This window comes from Dendronephthya gigantea, unplaced genomic scaffold (assembly GCF_004324835.1).
Source record: "Dendronephthya gigantea isolate DGI-Jeju-01 unplaced genomic scaffold, DenGig_1.0 000517F, whole genome shotgun sequence".
Classification (NCBI taxonomy): Eukaryota; Metazoa; Cnidaria; class Anthozoa; order Malacalcyonacea; family Nephtheidae; genus Dendronephthya; species Dendronephthya gigantea.
In genome coordinates, this window is record NW_021163527.1 from 5,001 (window position 1) to 24,972 (window position 19,972).

Sequence of the window (19,972 nt, forward strand, 5' to 3'; positions counted from 1 at the left end):
AGATACTATTTACCTCAAACTCCCATTTATCAACGAAGGATATAAACGACAGGCTTTAGGAGTGTTAAACCGATCAGGTATTAAGAATGTTAAAATACACTTTGTGAATGGCAGATCATTATCAAAAGTGTTTGGCCCACCGAAGAGTAAACAAAACTGCCCACGTAACTGCGAAACATGTAAATCAGCTATCAAACTGAATCGCTGCTTGATGAAGAATGTCGTTTACGAAATTAAGTGTGTAACATGCGGAACCATCTACATAGGGGAGACTAGCAGAACAATAGGAACACGAATTAAAGAACATCTAACAATGGAGAAACAAACCGTGTTCAAACATTTATCATCACATAAGAGTCATAAAGGAAACAGGATCACTTGGAGAATCTTGCATTCAAATATTCGAAATGACGAAGAACGAAGATATATAGAGGCTCATGAAATACAAAACCAATCTGAAGACATTATGAACGGTTGTGTTGGGAAAACAATTTGTATATAGAACGATTTTAACATATAGAATTGTATAGGCTATATCGAAACCATTTTTAACCCATACAATTTTAATAGACATTTATCCTAAGTAAAACTTATCACTAATGCATGACTAGCATGTTTATTACTTCCGTTTAGAATAGAAATAAGCTATGAATTTTTAATTGTACATACCTGTATATACATTAGGATCTTAATATTGCTAATAACCATTCCACTGAAGAAGCCTTGACCGGCGAAACGTTTGGATATTAACAAATAAATAGTTAATTTTATGTCTGAGGAAATCATTAATACAACAAGTTCATAATATACCAGACATGTTTCCACAAGCACCTTCATATATATATATATATATATATATATATATATATATATATATATATATATATATATATATATATATATATATATACACCCATTTGCAAAAACGTTGGCCGCAGATAGATAGATAGATAGATACTCGAAGTCTAATTAGAATTGCATATGATTACATTTGCATGGGATTTCAATCATATTACACAACATATGCAATTCTAATTAGATTTCGAGTATCTATCTATCTATCTATCTGAGGCCAACGTTTTTGCAAATGGGTGTATGTATATATATATATATATATATATATATATAATATATATATATATATATATATATATATATATATATATATTATATATATATATATATATATATATATATATATATATATATATATATATATTATATATATATGTATATATGTATATTACTGGTAATATGTTTTAATGACAGGACGAACCTGAACATACTCGCCCGAAAAAACAAAGGAAAGCATGAAAATAAATATCGCACATCGAACAGATATTGCACGAGAAAACACAGCAATGGTGTGCTTACATGGAGTGCCTGCGACCGCAATCTCTACGAATGGTTTGCAACAAGAACAACCCTAAATGCTGTGAATTCTTTTGCCCTGAACTAGGTCGATCGTTCGCTATTTGATACGGCTATGATGATGTGGAGGGCGAATGGCGCGATTCATCCGCTGTGTGATACCCACTAAAGACCGACCAGGATGAGAGTTGTGAAGGATTTAAGTAAAGGCAACTTGGGGAGACCGTTTTTCTCGGGAACAGTCGGTTTTTACCGAAAGTATGCGCGGCCTCCACGCGAGATGATGTTATCGGCACAAGTGTGTTATTGCAACATAGCTTACACGTGGAATGACTTACGTGAGAGGGCTGTGCCAGTGAGCTCCAAATATATCTGGAGTAAGAACTTTGGGTACAAAAAGTGAAGCCAAAGATGGCGGAGATGGAAGTGCTATTGTACGTCAGTTTCAGTCTCCTAACTCGCGCGGCCAAATATTTCTCATTGTTTTTGACCGGGAGTGACGTTCCCGAAACCCTCAGATTTTCGTGTTTTTCATCATTTTGCGAGCACAAGAATGGAAAAAATTTATTCATTTTACTGAGAATGTGATTCTTTGCATTTACTCAATGTGGGTGCCGCATTTTCCGACTGTAAGTGTGAGTAAATATGCATTTTTCGCCATAAATTCAACTACGCACATACCTTTAATTTTGATTTATTTCCATATATTTTCACCTCATGTTTCAGTTTTTTGTTTCGTTTTTTGTTTCGAAACGCTTTAACTCTGGTTTTCCTTTATTTTTGGTTAGCTTTCCTATAATAGAGCTCTTTTTAAGGTTTCTTTTATACGTGCATTATGAGTCTTGTTTATAAATTTCATAATCATATATTAGTAGCCAATATTTCAAACCCGTACGTTTTTCAGCATAATTTTCTTTCCTATTACTTTTTACATGAATGAAAGCCTGATACAGATGAATTGAACTCAGAAAAGTTTTACTAGTATCTATCTTTTTTTGGGAAGCATATTCTGTAGTAAATGTTGTCAGTGATTTGCGAAAAGCCGAAAACATCAACAACCCGCCACTCCGTAGCTTTCTTAGTGAGAAATCGCTTATTTCTTGGTTAATTTAATTAAAATATAAAAGTATCTCAGTATCAAACATTAGTATTATACCTCTCATTGAAATTCCCCTCATTTTTACTCAAAAATAGGAAAAAATAAAGTTAAAAAATACGAATTTAGATAACTGCGCACATATAGGAAGACTGAAACTGACGTACTATAGCGCTTCAATATCCGCCATCTTTGGCTTCACTTTTTGGCCTCACGGAAGTCTCAAGTTCTTACTCCAGATATATATGGAGCTCACTGAGCTGTGCGCTCACGCTATACATAATTATAAATACAAACTTAGGATTTGCGAAGAAAATATTTTATTACTCAAATTACATATGTTACAACATTGAGAATATTTCTTTCAATACCATGAGGACTGTTCATTTTAAAAGTTGATTTTTTAAATATTCTTTGTATGCTTTGTGATGACTGTCTCGTGGCTTGTAAACTGTTCTCTTGTCGTTTTATTCGTGTACTTAAGAAAAGTACTCAGAAAGTGTACCAAAAATTATTCAAATTTCATAAAATATCTTATCATTCCAACAGCGAAAATAGACCTTATGCATAATGACGTCATAACACCTTAAGCGCGCGGTTAATTATGGTCTTTGTGGTCACAGAGCGGGAAAATAATTTCAAGATGGCTACTGTCGAAAGTGAGTGTTTTGAAGTTCTTAACTGTCTTTTAAAGGCTGTTCAAGCCAACGAGGATTCTAGTTCTTTTGAGAACTCTTGCACGGATCCTCTGCGGTTGGATAACTCTGAAAGTCAGTGCACTAGTCGGCTTTCTTCGTCGAATTTTACGAGGCCATGTGGAGGTACTGCATGTCCTCGAAAGCTGGTAGAGTCGGAAACAAGTGAAGATATCTTCAATTCTGACAACCGTGATTGGATAAAATGCTTAGAGAAACTTCCAGGATTTACTCATGAAAAGCTGGAGAATAAGCTTGTAAAAAATAGCCGTACAATGCCTGATAAAATGGCTCCAAAAGCTTATCGAAATATGAAGAAAGGCTATGGACTATGGAAAAAGGTTATGTAAAAAGTACTTTTGTCAAGCCAAATGTGCAAGCCTCGAAGCTGTTGTTGGTGGTGAAAGCGCGTGTTGGTGCTTCCATGAAGAGCGTCAGCTATCCTGTTTATGTTCATTTAATCCAAGTTAACGGTGAAGTGGAATATGCTAAGTGTTCTTGTAAGGCTGGCCAAGGAGGTTGCTGCAAACACGTAGCTGCTCTATTGTACACTATTTTGGACTTTGTCAATCTGAATTTGAAACACGTTCCTGTGGAATTGACATGCACACAACTTCCTCAAAAATGGAGTGTGCCCTCTGGAAGCTCAAAGACCCTGGACAAAGGTGTTAAATTTGAAGAAATGCTATTTGAAAAAGTTGATGTGAACAAACCTGCCAAAAGGTATATTGTAAAAGGGAGTAGGGAAGACTATTGTGCTACTCCACCATTTGCTCGGACTGTGACTGCAGAAGAAATTAAGTCTATGGCAAATGCATTTGAGAAAGCCAATTGCGCTTCACTATTTCGTGAAGCTATAGCCTCAAATAACTATAAGCCATGTGAACTTTTCGAGACATCTTGTAATCAGTTGCCAAAATAGAAAACTGGACAACAGCTCTGTTCCTATTCCAACGCAAATACCACCAAGTCAACTGGTTGATCAGATCTTTAAAAATGTGCCAAATGGTTACACCCCTCCATCAGATTATAGCCCAGAACAACTAGAACTAGTAAAAACAAAAGTTGGGTTGACTGTATCCACTGCTAAGGATATATGTTTGAGTACTATGAGGCAAAACAAAGATCCTCAATGGTACGCTGAACGATCTAAAAGGCTTACTGCTTCAATTTTTGGCAAAGTTATCAATATAGAAAGAAAAACCATCCAGCTTCACTGATTGAATCAATTTTATGTGTTGATCATGAGAAAAGAAAAGTGCCTGCATCTGTACAGTGGGGCCTGGATAATGAAAGTAATGCAATTGCTAAATATCAAGATGTAACATTAAAAGGCAGTGCTTTTGTCACATGTTGTGGGTTAGTCATCAGTCCCCAGTGGCCATGGCTGGGTTGTAGCCCTGATGGAATTGTCATAAAAGATGGTGTTCCAGTTGGATGCATTGAAGTTAAGTGTCCTTACTCAGTGAAAGAAATGAATGTTAATGAAGCTGCACAAAGTGTCAAAGGTTTTTATTTAAAAAAACCGAAAGTGGATTAGAACTTAAAGTGAACCATGCATATTATTATCAATGTAAGGTGTCTTGAACATTTTAAATTTACCCTGGATTGATTTTGTGGTATACACCAATGCTGATATGCATGTTCAGCGTATCTATAAGGACACTTCTTTGTGGGAGAACAAAATGCTGCCAGAACTAACATCATTTTACTTTTCATTTATTCTTCCTTCTTGTAAATGACATTAATAAAACACACATCAATTGTTTTTTACTGGCTTTTTTACTTATACCAAAATATGTCACTTGAAGTGGCTATATACCTGATAAAACTCATCTTCATTAGTATTCTTTATATACAGTCCACCTAATCAGCAACAAAGAATACTAATGAGACAGCATCTATTGTATTCATGTTTTTGGTCATTTAAAGCATTTGTAGTCCTGTTTTATCATATGTGAAATGCTCGTGCTGCGCACTTGCATTTTAAATATGATAAAACACTCCTGTGCATGCTTTAAATAGTACTTAATTAAGACAATATTGAAGGAGCAAGGTAAAGTATATGTATCAACTGTGATAATTCGAGAAGCTAATTTCCTAGATTAACTTCATTGACTAATGAAATCCTGTCCTCAAGCAACACGTTATTACTGTTGTTTAACCCATTGAGTGGCAACACTCTCTACTTGACAAGTCATCTGGCATTAGACATGTAGTAAAATAATAAACTAGGGCACATCGGAGTGCATTGCTGCTTAACGCATTAAGCCAGTAGCGAAGCCAGCCTGACAATTTGGTCATGCTATGCAAATAATTTCGTGTTCATAGACCATGAAAACAATCAATTTCTAAAGAAATGAATAATAAGTTAAAATTTGCATAGCATGACTAATTTGTTGGGCTGGCTGCACCACTGCATTAAGCACCAGGGCTTCCCATTGACAAGTAAAATCGCCTGGTGTTTGTCAAAAAAATAAGTAGGGAGCACTGGGGTGCATTGCCACTTTAATTAATAGGTTAAAGAGTTAATGAGCCACAAAATGGTTACAGTTTTGTAACACTCTAAAAACTTTCAAAGGCTTTTATTGGGAGTAAGGTGAAGGTTACCCCTCTACTCTAGTATATTTCTGTTAAAAATTCCAAATAATAGATGCAAATACCTTTAACTCATTAACTGGCAAAGTGCCCCAGTGCACCCTACTTATTTTTTTTTAACAAACGCCAGATGATTTTACTTGTCTGGGGAAACCCTGGCACTTAATGGGTTAAAGAATAGATTAACCATTAAGGGGTAGGACACACAAAGTTTAATAAAGTTTCACAGCCTACAATGGATTTAATGTGAAAATGTTTTGGACCTAGCCTTTATTATGGGTAAATTTTAAGCCTTTGATAGAATGAAATGCTATAGGGTTGCCTTTTAAAAGGTTAACTCCAGCCATGTCAATGTCAGGTAAAATCATCTTGTTAGGCCGAATAAATAATAAAGCAGGAGGATTGCAGAAAAACTATCATCTAGTCCAGCTTGTTATTTTCTACAAGTAGTGGTGGTAAAAAGTTAGAAAGGTAACAACAAATCACCCAAATTTTGTTTAAATTTGCTGCCATGGAAATTGGAAAGACTGTACTTAAAATTTTAAATTCTTTATTCTGGCAATTGCCCGCTCCACATGGATCCTAACAGAAGCTATTCTTCGAGTCTTGGTTTCCTCTTCAATTGACAAGTGCTCTTTCTCACGCATGAATGGTGGTATATTTAGTGACACTCCATCTGGTAAATTGTGCTCAATATCAAATCCTCTATCAGCCATAATTGAGTCTCCATTTTCTACCAAGTTCAGAATTCCACAATCAATAGTAATTTGTTGATCACTTGATCTTCCTGCATACAAATCCGATACAAAAGTGACAGCTCCTGATGGGCTTATGCCAACTAAACCCTTGGCAGTGTTGTGGCTTTTGTAAGTGGAGAATGTTGCACTTTGACTTCTAAAAGAATTTGGTTTTTCAATAAATATTTCTGTGCAATCAATAATAACTCGTGTCGAAGGATACATATCTCTAAATGAAGCTGGCATTGAATTATCAACTGCTTTTCTGGATGGCCAAATTGGAAAGCTACGTAACCTTGAATGCAAGAAGTCAACCCAAGTAATAAATATTCTGACATATGTGATTGAGACAACCCAGCTCTGGTCGCTATATCTTCTTCTAAAAGCCCCAATCGCAAGCGAGCCAACACAAGGAAAAATTCCTGTTCAGGTGAATTTGTTCTTTTAGGTCCACGTTTAATTACATCTTCAGAGCTTAACCTTTCCAAATCAGTCTTGGTACCATAATACACCAGATTATTCACTGCCGGTCCAAATGAATCAAACAATGTTTTGAAGGTTTTGTAGTCTTCCAGCCCCGTATAAAACCTAATGAGAATGTCATTGTCCTTAAAACATTCAATTGAAAAACGTATTCTTTTCCTCTCTTGTTCCAGTTGCTCCGTTAATCCTCTTATCTCATCTTTTTGACATTTATTTTCATTTTTAAGTCTTCCATTCTCCTCCTTAAGTTTCTCATTAGTTGCTAAAAGTTTTTCCGTTTGTTCTTGTAAACAAGCAATAGGATCAATATTCTCATTTACAGGTGTAGCCATTTTATCTGGTTCTTCTATTGAGCGTGATGAATTATTGTTATCATCAAGTTCTGAAAAAGTCTGCGTTAGCAGGTACAGATTTTGTACATGATACAAGAGTCCGATTTTTTGCCTTTACCGTTGAACGAGGTTTCGTTGGTGTAGGTCTGGTTGCTTTGGGAACAATCGTAGGAAGGTTGTTTAAATAGGTTTTACGTCCCCCAGGAAAATGCAACGAACAAATTCTATGACCAATTGTAGGAGAGAAATCCCTGCGTGAAATGAGATTAATCCACTTCTTTCGAAGTTCTTTCGACTCTTCACTTTTACCACTAGGAATGCTATAAAAGGAAAGCTCTGGATTCCTTTTGTGGTTGCTTTAACAACCAGGAACACAACACGTATAACCTCCAGCACCTCCACATGGCCTCGTAAAATTCGACGAAGAAAGCCGACTAGTGCACTGACTTTCAGAGTTATCCAACCGCAGAGGATCCGTGCAAGAGTTCTCAAAAGAACTAGAATCCTCGTTGGCTTGAACAGCCTTTAAAAGACAGTTAAGAACTTCAAAACACTCACTTTCGACAGTAGCCATCTTGAAATTATTTTCCCGCTCTGTGACCACAAAGACCATAATTAACCGCGCGCTTAAGGTGTTATGACGTCATTATGCATAAGGTCTATTGTATTCAGATTTTTGGTTGATCAACTTCACATAACAGGAAATTATTATAAAGCTCTTCCGACAAAACATCTCTCCATAATAATAACCTAAACCTATATATACGTCTTAATAATTCTTCAAAATATTTCAACTCATGCAAACAAATTTTACACGTATATTTCTTAATATTACTGAAACTCATTTTAAATTTTAAACGCCATGCACAGCAAACCAAACTCCAAAATGTAGGTTTTCATCAACAATATAATACCGAGTCTACATAGAGAAAACAAGAATGTGCCTAATATTTAAGCTTTTAGCTTAAAAAGAATTATAATCTATTACAACAAGTTTGGGAGACCCTTGACTGTCCCGGGGGAAGAGAAAAATATATTTTCAACGAATGACGCATAACTAAAAGCGTCAGAATGAAATTTATACACTGACCCAATTAAAAACATGCATGCGCTATCCTACGGCAACATGTTTAATGAGCATGCTGAGTGTACCTAAGGAATTTTAGTTGAACAGCTATACTCTCGTGTTTAATATTATCGAACAAAAACAGACATAATAACATATACATGTAACATGTCATGTCAATGACAAAAACTTAAATTATACAAATCTTAAAATGTGTCCAGTTTCATGTCCATTTATAAACGCGCTGACCATCAGGAAGGATCCGGTAAATTCTGAAACTTTCATACGTCTCAGACTCTCAGTAGTCGTATTTCAACGACCACGGAGGCTTCCACTGGTACCTCGTTGGCTAGATATTCGACATAGCCATCATATTAGGATAGAGGAAGAACATATTGCCAAACTCGTCTTGGACTGCAGACTGAGGGCAAAACGATTGTAGTTTCAATTCTAGTTCATGGGAAGTGTAGAGGTTGTGGACAGCTGTCTTGAAGAGACATCCAAAACGTGAAACAAAGTCTAGCATTGCCGTAAGTAGAAGTATGGATAAATACAGAGCGTGCGTTTCTTTCGAACCAGTCATCAGGTCGCTTCAGCACCTGTTTCTAAGCAATGTTTGTAATATTGATTGTTCTGATTTCTTGTGAGTATATACTAATAGTGGACTGATTGAGTTTCCGAAACGTTTTGTAAGGCCGATCCTGCACCAAATGTTAAGTCTATATTATGTTATTTCTATATGCGCAAGGTAGGAGATCTTTTACAACGTTTTTACTAAAGTTCACTAAAGTTCTCTTCTTTCTCATTCTTCTCTTCTCTTCGGATTATTCGTCCTTTCGGACCTCTTTGTTTTCTGTTCTCGTCTTGGCTGTCTGTTCTGTCAGGTTGAGCTTCTCCAACGTTTCATATACTTTTTACTCCACTAGTCCACTCCTTTTAGTCCACTCTCGTGTTTAGCCCACTCTCGTGTTTAGTCCACTCTCGTGCTTAGTCCACTCTTTTTAGTCCACTCTCGTGTTTAGTCCACTGAATGTTCTGTTGCTGTGCGCCTCCTTTTATAATAAAATTTGAGGGGATCTTGAAGACGCCCTGTGCAAGATGGTGTGATTCACACAATCCAATCAGCGTTGTAGGTTGTAAGTGTGGGTTGGCGTTAGAAGCTCGGTCCAGCTCTCATACTTTGTTTACTTAAGGCCGGTGACGCACTAGTCAAGTTGGTCTTTTACTTAATCGATCACTGTTAAAACTTGTTCACAACTTAAACTATTTATCATCAACTTAAAGCACAAGCATCAACTTATTACTCTGTGAACCGTATCTCAACTTATAAACTATTTTACAAATAATTTCATCGAATTAGGCTTTTAGTGACGTAAGGCTTCAAGTGCTTAACCGAGCAAAATATAACAAAGACATGATTGACATAAACTAGTATCCGCTAAGAACTTATGTTCTTGAGTCGTGACACTTGTACTTTGTACGACATACTATTGTTTCGGAGGAAAATCCCATGGGCTGTGACCTTATGACAGGAAAAGTAATTTTGTGATTCCGAAGGGTCATAATAATATTTACTTTACACTTCATTTTATATGACGTGTTCCCCAAGTAAGTTCCTCGTCGATATTGACCTTGTGTTTTTTAACAATGCTAAATTACATATATTCGCATTTCGTAACAATTGCACAAGAACGATGCACTTTACAAAACATGGCATATTCACAGGTTTTCATCGAATACCTGCATGGTAAAAATCCATATACTCTCAAATTTTTTGATGAATGTGGTTTAAAATTACCAAAGCACACTGCGCGAAGATACGGGCATGCCCCGATGAGAGAAAGAGCGGTAGAATTTCAGAGGTACGCCGAAACTGCAAATACAACGGTTAACCTTATGTGTTCACTAACTGGCGTAGATTACGCAAATACAGTTGACTGGAGTGCAGATACCTTAGATTTTCTCAAATTTTTTGAAGAAGCTTCCGACTCTATAAATGTTCGAACTGGACAGCCCGTGTTAGAACCTGGTTCTGTTATTGTTATGGACAATTGCGGAACCCATCACTACGATGGAGGCAGAATCTTAAGAGAATTTTTAAATGATATTGACATAGAACTGGTATATATGCCTGCTTACTCGCCCGATTTCAACCCTGCAGAATACGTGTTTGGAAAGATGCGTACGTTATTGAAGTATAGATTTGGAGACTGTACGAACATAACAATTCCTGAATGCATATATAACATGTACACTTCATTAGAGGCAATTACACCTGGAGACATGAAAGGATTTTTCGAATATACAGGTTACCTTGAAGTATAGAAAGTCTTACGTAAGCAAAGCCGAGCAGTGGCGAGGGACGAGGCGAGGAAGTAAAATAATGAATACAATTACTGTTTGATCCCCGAGCCGGTGTGAAGCACCGGGCGAGGGTACTAATTCCGCCCGGAGATTTTAATTACGCCCGGGAATGCAAATGCGAAATGAAAGTTGTCCGCCATTATGTCATGGATGTTGGGGGTTTTTGTAAGTTATGCGCATGCGTAAGTTTAAGACGAGTTACAACTGGTAACTAACAAACGTTTGGAAGCATGCGATTGGCTAAATTAAAATTTTGGTTCGCGTCAGCATAACTGATATTTTGAATTATAAAATTTTTAAAAAAAAATTTTTCATTTGGATGGTTTTGAAAATATACGGAAAAATTCAATCGTAAAATTGATCAAAACGTAAAGTAAATGGTGTTTTCGGATCGAAAAACTTTGATTCAAATAGATGTTGAAAAATCAACGATTTTGAAGCATTTTTGGAGTGTTTTTGAACAGGTAAATAGGTAGATTTTGTATTCTAAAGCATGCAAGTATTTTGTAAGTTTATAAATATGTGGATTTATCAACAAATGTATGACACCTCTTTGAATTTATTCGTTGATTTCGTTAAAATGATTTTGATTTGAAAAGTATTTATTTTTAATGGTGAATCTGTTTAAAAAGCAATTGAAATTTCGCTAAAACTGTATTATTTTTAAAGCAATTCGTAGCACAATTATGATTATAGTCGAATTTGATAGCTCGAGAGTAGACTTTATAATTGTACCAAGATATAGGATTTTACTTTGCGACTCCGATCATTCAGCAGAAACGAGTATTATAGAATTTCAATGATGGAAATATATGTTTATTTGGGACTTTGTATGCATGTATTTCTAGTAGCTTTGAATAGAAAAAAGTGATGATTGAACGCACTGTTATAACTTTGAACAGAAGAGACAACATAACCCGAAGCGCGTCTGTTTATGTTTATCATTATCTGTTTATCATTAGCTATAGGATTTGCTAAAAATAGAAATATGTAACATGTCGATTTCAGGAAAAAAAATGTTATAATCAACACAAAGCTGAACGCAAAAGTTCCCAAATTCATGTATGAATTTCATACGAACTTCAGTAAACTTAGATTTTAAATAAATTTTCGGAACTTAATATTTAATAAATTGTACAAACGATAAAGCTCATACCGTTGAAAAATCAAACTCAAAAAAATAAATATGAACTAGCCGCAAATATAATGGTGCATCCCTAAATATCAACGTCCGTCTAATAGGATCAGGGCGCAGACCAAACAATTAACATTTAGTAGCAATATATATAGCATTTGTATTAACGGTGCCATTGTTCTATTTACGCCGACTTTTTAAACATAACAAAGCCGCAGGCGCGTTTGCTTCGCATTGTATCTGGTCTTCGTCCTCACTGCAGTTGACTGATTCTACGCCATCGGAATCGATTTCGATTTCTTGTTGCTGTAGTTTTAGAGCTAAATGAAAATCTTCTTTCTCTTGTTCACCCGGCAAACAATGACTCGCTTGAAGCTTCTTTACATTGACGCTTCACTGGAAATCGTATGGCATATTCTTCCTGGGCTGTTTTTTGACTTGATACACGATGATCGGTGCCTTGCAGTGTTTTCCGAGTATTAGTACTTGTGGCTGTTGTCTTTGATTGTTCCTCTTTCACGACTGTACTTAACATGTTCATTATGTTAGTTCTAGTGGCAAAAGTCCCCTTTAATTGGACCTCTTGCGGAATTGCAAAGGATCATGGTAGTTTAGTAACACGGCAGAATTTTTGTGGGTAGCCGCTGCGCATGCGCGGCTAACCACTATGTCAGAGTCGAAAGTGTCCGCGTAGCATGGAGGGTAGGGTCTTCGGCACTCGTCGGTAATCACTCGGACAGATTGGCGCTGAAGGAAACACTCGAAACATTTCCGACGTTTAATCAGATTTTTATTCGAAGGGGCTGCTTTGAGTTTTGGCAAATTTCTGTATAAAAGTCAAGGTAAAATCAACGTTGCATTATTTGTGTCAATATTTGTCATTTCAATCGCTCATTTGTCCACTGCCGAGCAATTTTGATCACAACCGGATTATACGAGCGTACAAATCTTTAATTAATACTGCGTGGCTTGTTTGCAATTTTCATTGACAATATCTTATCACTGTGGTAATCAGTCCTACAATCAGTCAACATTGAATGCCATCATTCATCATTGATATAAACGTGTATTGCTTCAGTTGTGGTTACCAGGAAGGTATGTCCTAGGACCTAGATTTTCCTCCACATTATTTGAAAGCAATGAATTTGAATGGCACATTATTTGAATGGCACATAAACATTGTGATAGTATATAATTTGAACATACCATAAGCACAATTCACTTTCTTTTGACTCTTAATCAATTGCTTCTTGAGATATGGCAAGCAAAAACCTTGCCATTGTGCAGGTATTAAAGTTAGACCTTGCCATTGTGCAGGTATTAAAATTGAAACCAGCCATTGTGCAGGTATAAATAAAAAGGCAGCCATTTTGCTGATATATTCAAACAAAATATTAAGTTTAAGGCTACAAATATGTGCATCATTATTGAAGTTCATCACTCCAGGAGTGGTTCACACCACAATTTTCTAGACCGTTGAAACAGTTTCTGCTGTCTGAAAGGCAAGCTTTGGTATCAAATACTATTAATGTTTTATATTAATGTATTTTGCTTGTCATATCTTAAGAACCAATTGATTAAGAGTCGAAAGAACAGTGAATAGTGCTTATGGTGTATTCAAATTATATACCATCACAATGTTTATGTGCCATTATTACTGAGACTTTCAAATGATGTATTGGTAGAGGAAAATCCAGGTCCTAGGACATACCTTCCTGGTAACTTCTACTCAGCAATGCACATTTATATCAATGATGAATGATGGTGTTCAATGTTGACTGATTGTTGTACTGATTAACACAGTGATAAGATATTGTCAATGAAACTTGCAAACATGCAAGCCTCGCAGTCTTATTGGACCTAGGAACTAGTGCTATTATCTCCATGCTGATAAGTTATCTGTAATCAACATTGCAAACCACCTGTACCTTCCTTCTGGATCTATGAAATCACATTATCATCTTAGTTATAATGGTGATAACAGATTGTTATTGTCAATAAACTTTGGCAAACAAGCCTTATAATCTTACTGGAGCAATAACCATCCTAACATTTATTAACTTATATAACATTCATTGATCAACAAAATAACCAATGTTGTATGTAACAAAGACATGTTGATAATCAAGGGACATCAAAACAAAATAATTTAAAAACGTCTGAAATCTTCTTTCTCTACTTTTAAACTAAGCTTTATGTTATCAGAGGATTCGTGCCACTATTCTGGAACCTTACTCTCTTTTTTGTTCTCGCCAACTATTCTGCTTAAAAATATGCATTCCTATCTCTTGTAAATCTGCTTTTATGTATGTTTTGATCTGTAGTAAAATGTATTTAATACAGTAAAATATTATAATATATAGATTGTGTAATAAAATAGACTTCTTTATAACTGTATTCAACTAGCTAACTATAGGGCATTTTTGCCGTTTTGTTTGGCATTAGAATGTAAGAGTAAAGGGCATGTTACAAGGTGCAATTTTTCTTGCAACTTGCAATGCAATTCTACTTTTAAAGAGATGTAAATTAGTGAAGAGGCTTCAAAATGTAAGTGTAAGAAACGCCATGCAGTGTAATAAAGACAAAAGTTCGGTAGTTGGCAAATTTACATCTCTCAAAAGAAGAATTTTAATTGCAAGTTGCAAGAAAAATTGCACCGTGTAACAGGGCCTTAAGCATCAGTTGATATTTACTCGCTATTTACTCGTTGATATTTACTATAGCAGCCTGTCGTTTGACATTGAATACAAAATAGGTTTATCGCAGTTAATGTTTACGGCTACCCACATGTACGCATTGCGTACCTATTTTTAATCATTGCCGCTTGCTGTGTTCGAACAGACAAAGAAGCTTTTGATGTGAAAATTTACGGAAAACTTTTATCATTTTGACTTCGGGTAAAGTTTTTTTCAAATCTGTACGTCTTGCTTCATATTTTTTCCTTGTCTCGGGTTTCTACGATGAAAATGTCTTGAAATATTCAGCATGGCGTACAGAGTTGCCGAAGCGTGCTGTGGCTTCGATTCAAGATGGCCAGACACAAATTTTGCTATCTTTTCCAATCGAAAGGTATGTGTTCAGTTAAATTACTTTTAAAATAAGCGGAACAAAGAGGGATCGTTTCGCCGAGTTATACGGCAATCGACTGCTTTCTCACGGCCTGAGACACGAAAATGTTTTCAGACTTAGTCGGTCTAAAATAACACATGTTTGATCAAGTGTTCTTTCCCAAAACCAAAACATTGAGCTTTTTTAGGCGCGAAAAGTTACCGTTTGAAGTATAGAGCTTTCTTGTTTCAAAAATTTTCTGTTGTGTTGAAGTGCTTTTAAGTGCTTTTCATTGCTGCTTATGCGTCTTGGTGGAGTTTTTCAACGACGTAAAATTCACGCGATTCAAAATAAAATTGCTCGCTTGGCCGCCAACCTATTTAGACCGTTTCTGGATATATTTTTCTTGAAAAATGGAAAATAACAATAGTGAAGTAACTAAAACCACTAAAGACAAAAAGTTCGGAGGTACAACTTGTTGTGTGCCACTTTGTAAGAGTAACAGTGTATACCGATCTTATCCATAACAGTGTTATACCGATCTTAGTTCAAATTTCTGCGGATTTCTATTGTTCTCAATAGGGTTTTATTTCGGTTAGAATCTTAAAGCAAGGGGAGGGATTTGATATCTTCTCAGGGAAAAGCGGGGTTCATGAATTGAATTGATGATTAAATATTCACCGGTTTTATCTATATAAAACCCGGCTTTCTGGGTTTTATACAGATAAACCCCAGAAAAGTAAGGTTTTATATAGATAAAACCCAATGCAAAAAAACAACACCCTACACCTTTTTACGCACGCTAAAATTAAATCACGACAAAAAATTAATTACTACAACTAATCTGTTGATAGAGCAGTTGTTCCACACTATCATACTTTCTCAGTCAATCTTTCTCAACACACAAAGTCAAACACGTTAATTCAAAAAAAGTTAAAAATACACTTATCAAAACAACTTCTCTCCCCGTTTTCCATCCGTGCCTTCTTTCTTTCCATATCTTCAAGCTGCTCCTCTTGCTCTGTAGTATTCCTCTTCAAAAGAACATCCTGCACTCGGTCTTCATTCATACTATTCACTTTCGTTTTCTCGCCTGTTCTGACGCCACAATCCATAGATTTGGAAATTGCGATTTTTGTTTGAATATCTGGTCTTTCGTATTTCTGCAACGACCTTACATCCCGATGTCCAGTCCTCTCCATGATAAACTTTTCCGGTACACCTCTTATAAGACCTCTTGTTGCTGTCGTTGCCCTTAAACTATATGGTTTGTGAAATGACCTTCAATACCCGCAGTTTGGCACAATCTACGAACTGTGTTGCCTAACACGTTATGTCCCACTGGATTGCGTGTAAACCATTCTGCAGCAAAGACAGAGTAAAAGCTTGTTACTAAATAAATTCAACAGATTTTGATAAGTTACACTACTTGTAAATAAATAGATTCGAAAACCTACCTTTATCCTCCGTGTTAATCTTCCGTTTCGGAGCTAGGTAGAAACATCCTGAAACATCCATGGGACATTTTGCAACGTACGTTTTATATAAACCGACCAAGCATCTTTGTGGCACATCGGAGTTGCTGTAATGTTCAATTCTCTTTCTCTTCATTGACCTATGTTTCAGACCACCTTGGTTGTTCTTCTCACCAAACGAATTAAACACAAGTTTCTCGGGTTCCGTTTCATTAGCTTCAATTAATGTAAATTGTTCAAATCGTAGATTTCTGTGCTCTTTTCCACTTCGTAATGCAAAGCTCCTCCCAATCAAAAAAATCATCGTATCAAGAAGCACTTGGGGAGACTGGCCACCGAGTAATTTCATATCCCATAATTTGTTTTCTTGCTCTTCTGTAAACGCCTGTGCTTCTCTAACGTTAACACCGTAGCCTTGGCCAGTCAACCTTTTCATCTCGGCGTCTAACGAATCTTGAAACGTTTTGAAGCACGGGTTGTCAAATAAATTTAACTCTGGTCGGCCATTCTCTCTAAAGTGACGTTGTATGCCACAGCACAATTGGTACAACGTGTTTGGAGGGTATGGTTCACCGCAAGGTTTTTTCTTTCGTATTTCCACTACAAATTTTGCGAGCCAGTAATTAAGTTCATTGTTGTTGTTCAAATTTACAATGTCTGGTTCAACAAACCCGTACAAATCTTGGCTGCTTCTTGTGCCTTCGCTATTTCGTATTTGTGCCGACTCTTGCCAAGCACGAACAGCCCAGTTAGTGTTGTGCCTTGTGGCTGCTGGTATACGCTCAGCATTTCTTTTTTGTAGCTCCGCATCGGAAACTGTTGCTATGACTCTCTTCGTTATCTTTGCATCAGCTATGGGCACTCGCGAAAGTTTGTTTTGTTCATCTAAGCTCTCGTCCCCAAAAAGAATTCCGTTTAATAAATCTATATCTTCATCTGATTTTGCCTCCCTAAAAGCACTTTGCGTGATATAGAAATCTAGATCTTCGTCGCTGTTTCTGTCGCTCATAGTTCATCCAACCATCAACATATGCCGCTCACTCTACCATGCATGCTATCAGAAAATTATCCTTATCTACATGTCTAACCTAATTTTTGTATAAATTTAGAGTACTATTAAAACAAAAGCCAAATTAACAATTGTCCTGTCTAATTGACAAAATATTCCCAGAAGTGTTTAACATATGCAGATACAGAGATAGATAATCTGCGGTCGAACAAAAAGATATTCACAAAGCGTGACTCGTAATTTTCTTTAAATTTCTTTTCCGTAGCCTTAACCGATGCTTGAAGTTTTTTCTCCCACCACTTACTGCATTTCTTTGTTTCGCCTTGTCGATTTACTTTACGCTTACATTTATCATTGAGTCGCTAATTAGTAAGGCTCAATCAACTACACGTAGCAAAGGAGCAATCATTCTTAGTAAAATCCTTACAAATTTGAACTAAATTAGTTAATTACCTCGAACATCGGTTTCTTAGCGAGATACATCCCTCGGGAGCGTAGCCCTCATATGATTTATTCGGGTCACGCCCCTCGGGTTGTATCTCGCTAAGAAACCTCGTTCTCGGTAATTAACTCTTACTTATCCATTGTGGATTAGATATCCTGATGCCGGAACGTTCGATAAAAGTTCATGTGTCTGATCGTCCATGGATGACTAACCAACTTAAACGGCTCATTATTCAAAGGCAAAAGGCGTTCTCACGAGGAAAGGATGGTTTATTCAGGCATTTAAGGAATAAAGTAAACCGTGAAAGGAAGCGATGCCGAAAAAGTTATTATCTATCTAAAGTCCGTGGACTAAAGGAAATTAAACCGCACAGATGGTGGCACGAAATCAAACTGTTATGTGGCTCTTCGGAAAAGCATAACCCAGATTTTCGATCAAGCTTGACTACGAACTTAAATTGCAACGATTACGAACTAGCAAATAAGATCAATGAAGCCTTTATCAGTGTTATGGCAGACTACGATCCGCTAACTAATGACGTATGTGTCTTGAAGGAAGACGACGACGAACCAATACAAGTTACCGAAATGTTGGTCGCAAAAACTTTACGTGAATTAAGCGCCACAAAAGCGAATGGTCCGGACAAGTTACCAAACTGGGTACTGAAGACATACGCCGATATATTAGCACCTGCCGTTGCTGATATTATCAACTGCTCATTCCAAACGTGCAAAGTCCCACAAGCATGGAAGATGGCCGACGTTCCCCCCATCCCTAAACAATCAAAGATCACGGACTTTTATAAAGATCTAAGGCCAATTTCTCTGACGTCAACCTTATCAAAAGTGGCAGAAAAATTCATCATTGACAGAGGACTGAGGCCGACTTTCTTAGATCTTTGGATCCATCACAATTTGGTTTTGTACCAGGCTCGTGTACAACGTTTGCTCTTATCTCAATGTTACACAAATGGCTAACTGAAACCGATGGCACAGGCTCAGCGATAAGAGTAGCTTTACTCTATTACAGGAAAGCCTTCGACTTAGTTGATCATAATTTGCTAATTGCAAAATTACTCAGTTATGGTTTAAAACCCACAATCGTAAATTGTATTACGGACTTTCTACGAAATAGATTACAGCGAGTAAAGATATCAACCGAAGGTGTATCTGACTTCCTACAAGTTCCAGCGGGCGTCCCACAAGGAACCAGGATTGGTCCATGGCTGTTCTTAGCCATGATTAACGATCTACGTATCAATGGTTCCCCCACAAATAGTATATGGAAATTTGCAGACGACACGACCATTTCTGAAGTCATCTTAAGGAACATGGAAAGTAGATTACAAGATACAATAGACCAAGTTGCTAAATGGTCCAATGAAAATAAATTTCAGTTAAATCCGATAAAGTGTAAAGAGCTCCGAATTGACTTTACTAGAAGACCCTCTACTAATGATGGTTTGATTCTAAATGGCGAACGCTTTGAACTTGTTAAATCAGCTAAACTACTGGGTATGACCATCACGGAAGACCTAAAATGGAACAGTCATATCGAAAATATTGTATTAAAAGCATCAAAACGACTATACTTATTAAGGCAGTTAAAACGAGCAGGTGTAGATCATTATTCCTTGATTCAATTCTACTTTGCATGCATTAGATCCATCTTAGAATACGGCTGCCAAGTTTTCCACTCAGGCCTTCCTGATTATTTGTCGGTGGATATGGAACGTGTACAAAATCGAGCCTTGCGGATAATCTACCCGGAATCAAGTCCAAAAGTCGCATTAAAAGAAGCAAAATTAAGGAAGCAAACACTGAAGGACAGAAGAGAAAAGTTATCACAAAAGCTATTCTCGTCCATCGAAACAAAAGATGATCATAAATTACACCATTTACTACCTGAAGAAAACTTACCAACACATAATTTTAGAGAACTGAGAAGATTTAATCTTCCCATTATTAATACGAATAGGTTATTGAACTCTTTTATTCCAAATTTTGCGAAAAAATCAAAACTTTAAGCATTTTAGTATAGTCTTAGTATTAATACTTTATTTTAGCGGAACATTTTACAGTAATCTTAAATTTAATAGAATTTTATAGCAAAATGTTG

At 36.5% G+C, this 19,972-nt stretch overlaps 2 protein-coding genes and 1 pseudogene across 2 annotated transcripts; 1 reads left to right on the forward strand and 2 right to left on the reverse strand.

Moving 5' to 3' along the window:
* Positions 1-3,564: 3,564 nt before the first annotated feature.
* LOC114543674 lies at positions 3,565-4,084 on the forward strand. The gene has a single exon (XM_028562560.1). The coding sequence runs from the start codon at positions 3,587-3,589 to the stop codon at positions 4,082-4,084; it is 498 nt and encodes a 165-aa protein (XP_028418361.1). The 5' UTR covers positions 3,565-3,586.
* A 2,209-nt stretch (positions 4,085-6,293) lies between these two features.
* LOC114543675 lies at positions 6,294-7,886 on the reverse strand. The gene is made up of 4 exons (XM_028562561.1): positions 7,777-7,886; positions 7,431-7,632; positions 6,834-7,372; positions 6,294-6,792 (listed from the first exon to the last, which is right to left on the reverse strand). Exons 1-4 carry the CDS (start codon positions 7,884-7,886, stop codon positions 6,294-6,296), a joined length of 1,350 nt encoding a protein of 449 aa, XP_028418362.1.
* Positions 7,887-15,848: 7,962 nt separating this feature from the next.
* On the reverse strand, positions 15,849-17,409 carry LOC114543677 (annotated as a pseudogene).
* Positions 17,410-19,972: the final 2,563 nt, after the last annotated feature.

Bases quoted from the DNA above. Each gene is read 5' to 3' on its own strand.
- LOC114543675 (XM_028562561.1), bottom strand. From the start codon at position 7,886: ATGGCTACTGTCGAAAGTGAGTGTTTTGAAGTTCTTAACTGTCTTTTA. The intron at 7,633-7,776 runs GTTGGATAACTC...TTCCTTTTATAG, and splicing joins TCTTGCACGGATCCTCTGCG to CATTCCTAGTGGTAAAAGTG. The intron at 6,793-6,833 runs GTCAGAATATTT...CTTGCATTCAAG, and splicing joins GGGTTGTCTCAATCACATAT to GTTACGTAGCTTTCCAATTT.
- LOC114543674 (XM_028562560.1), top strand. From the start codon at position 3,587: ATGAAGAGCGTCAGCTATCCTGTTTATGTTCATTTAATCCAAGTTAAC.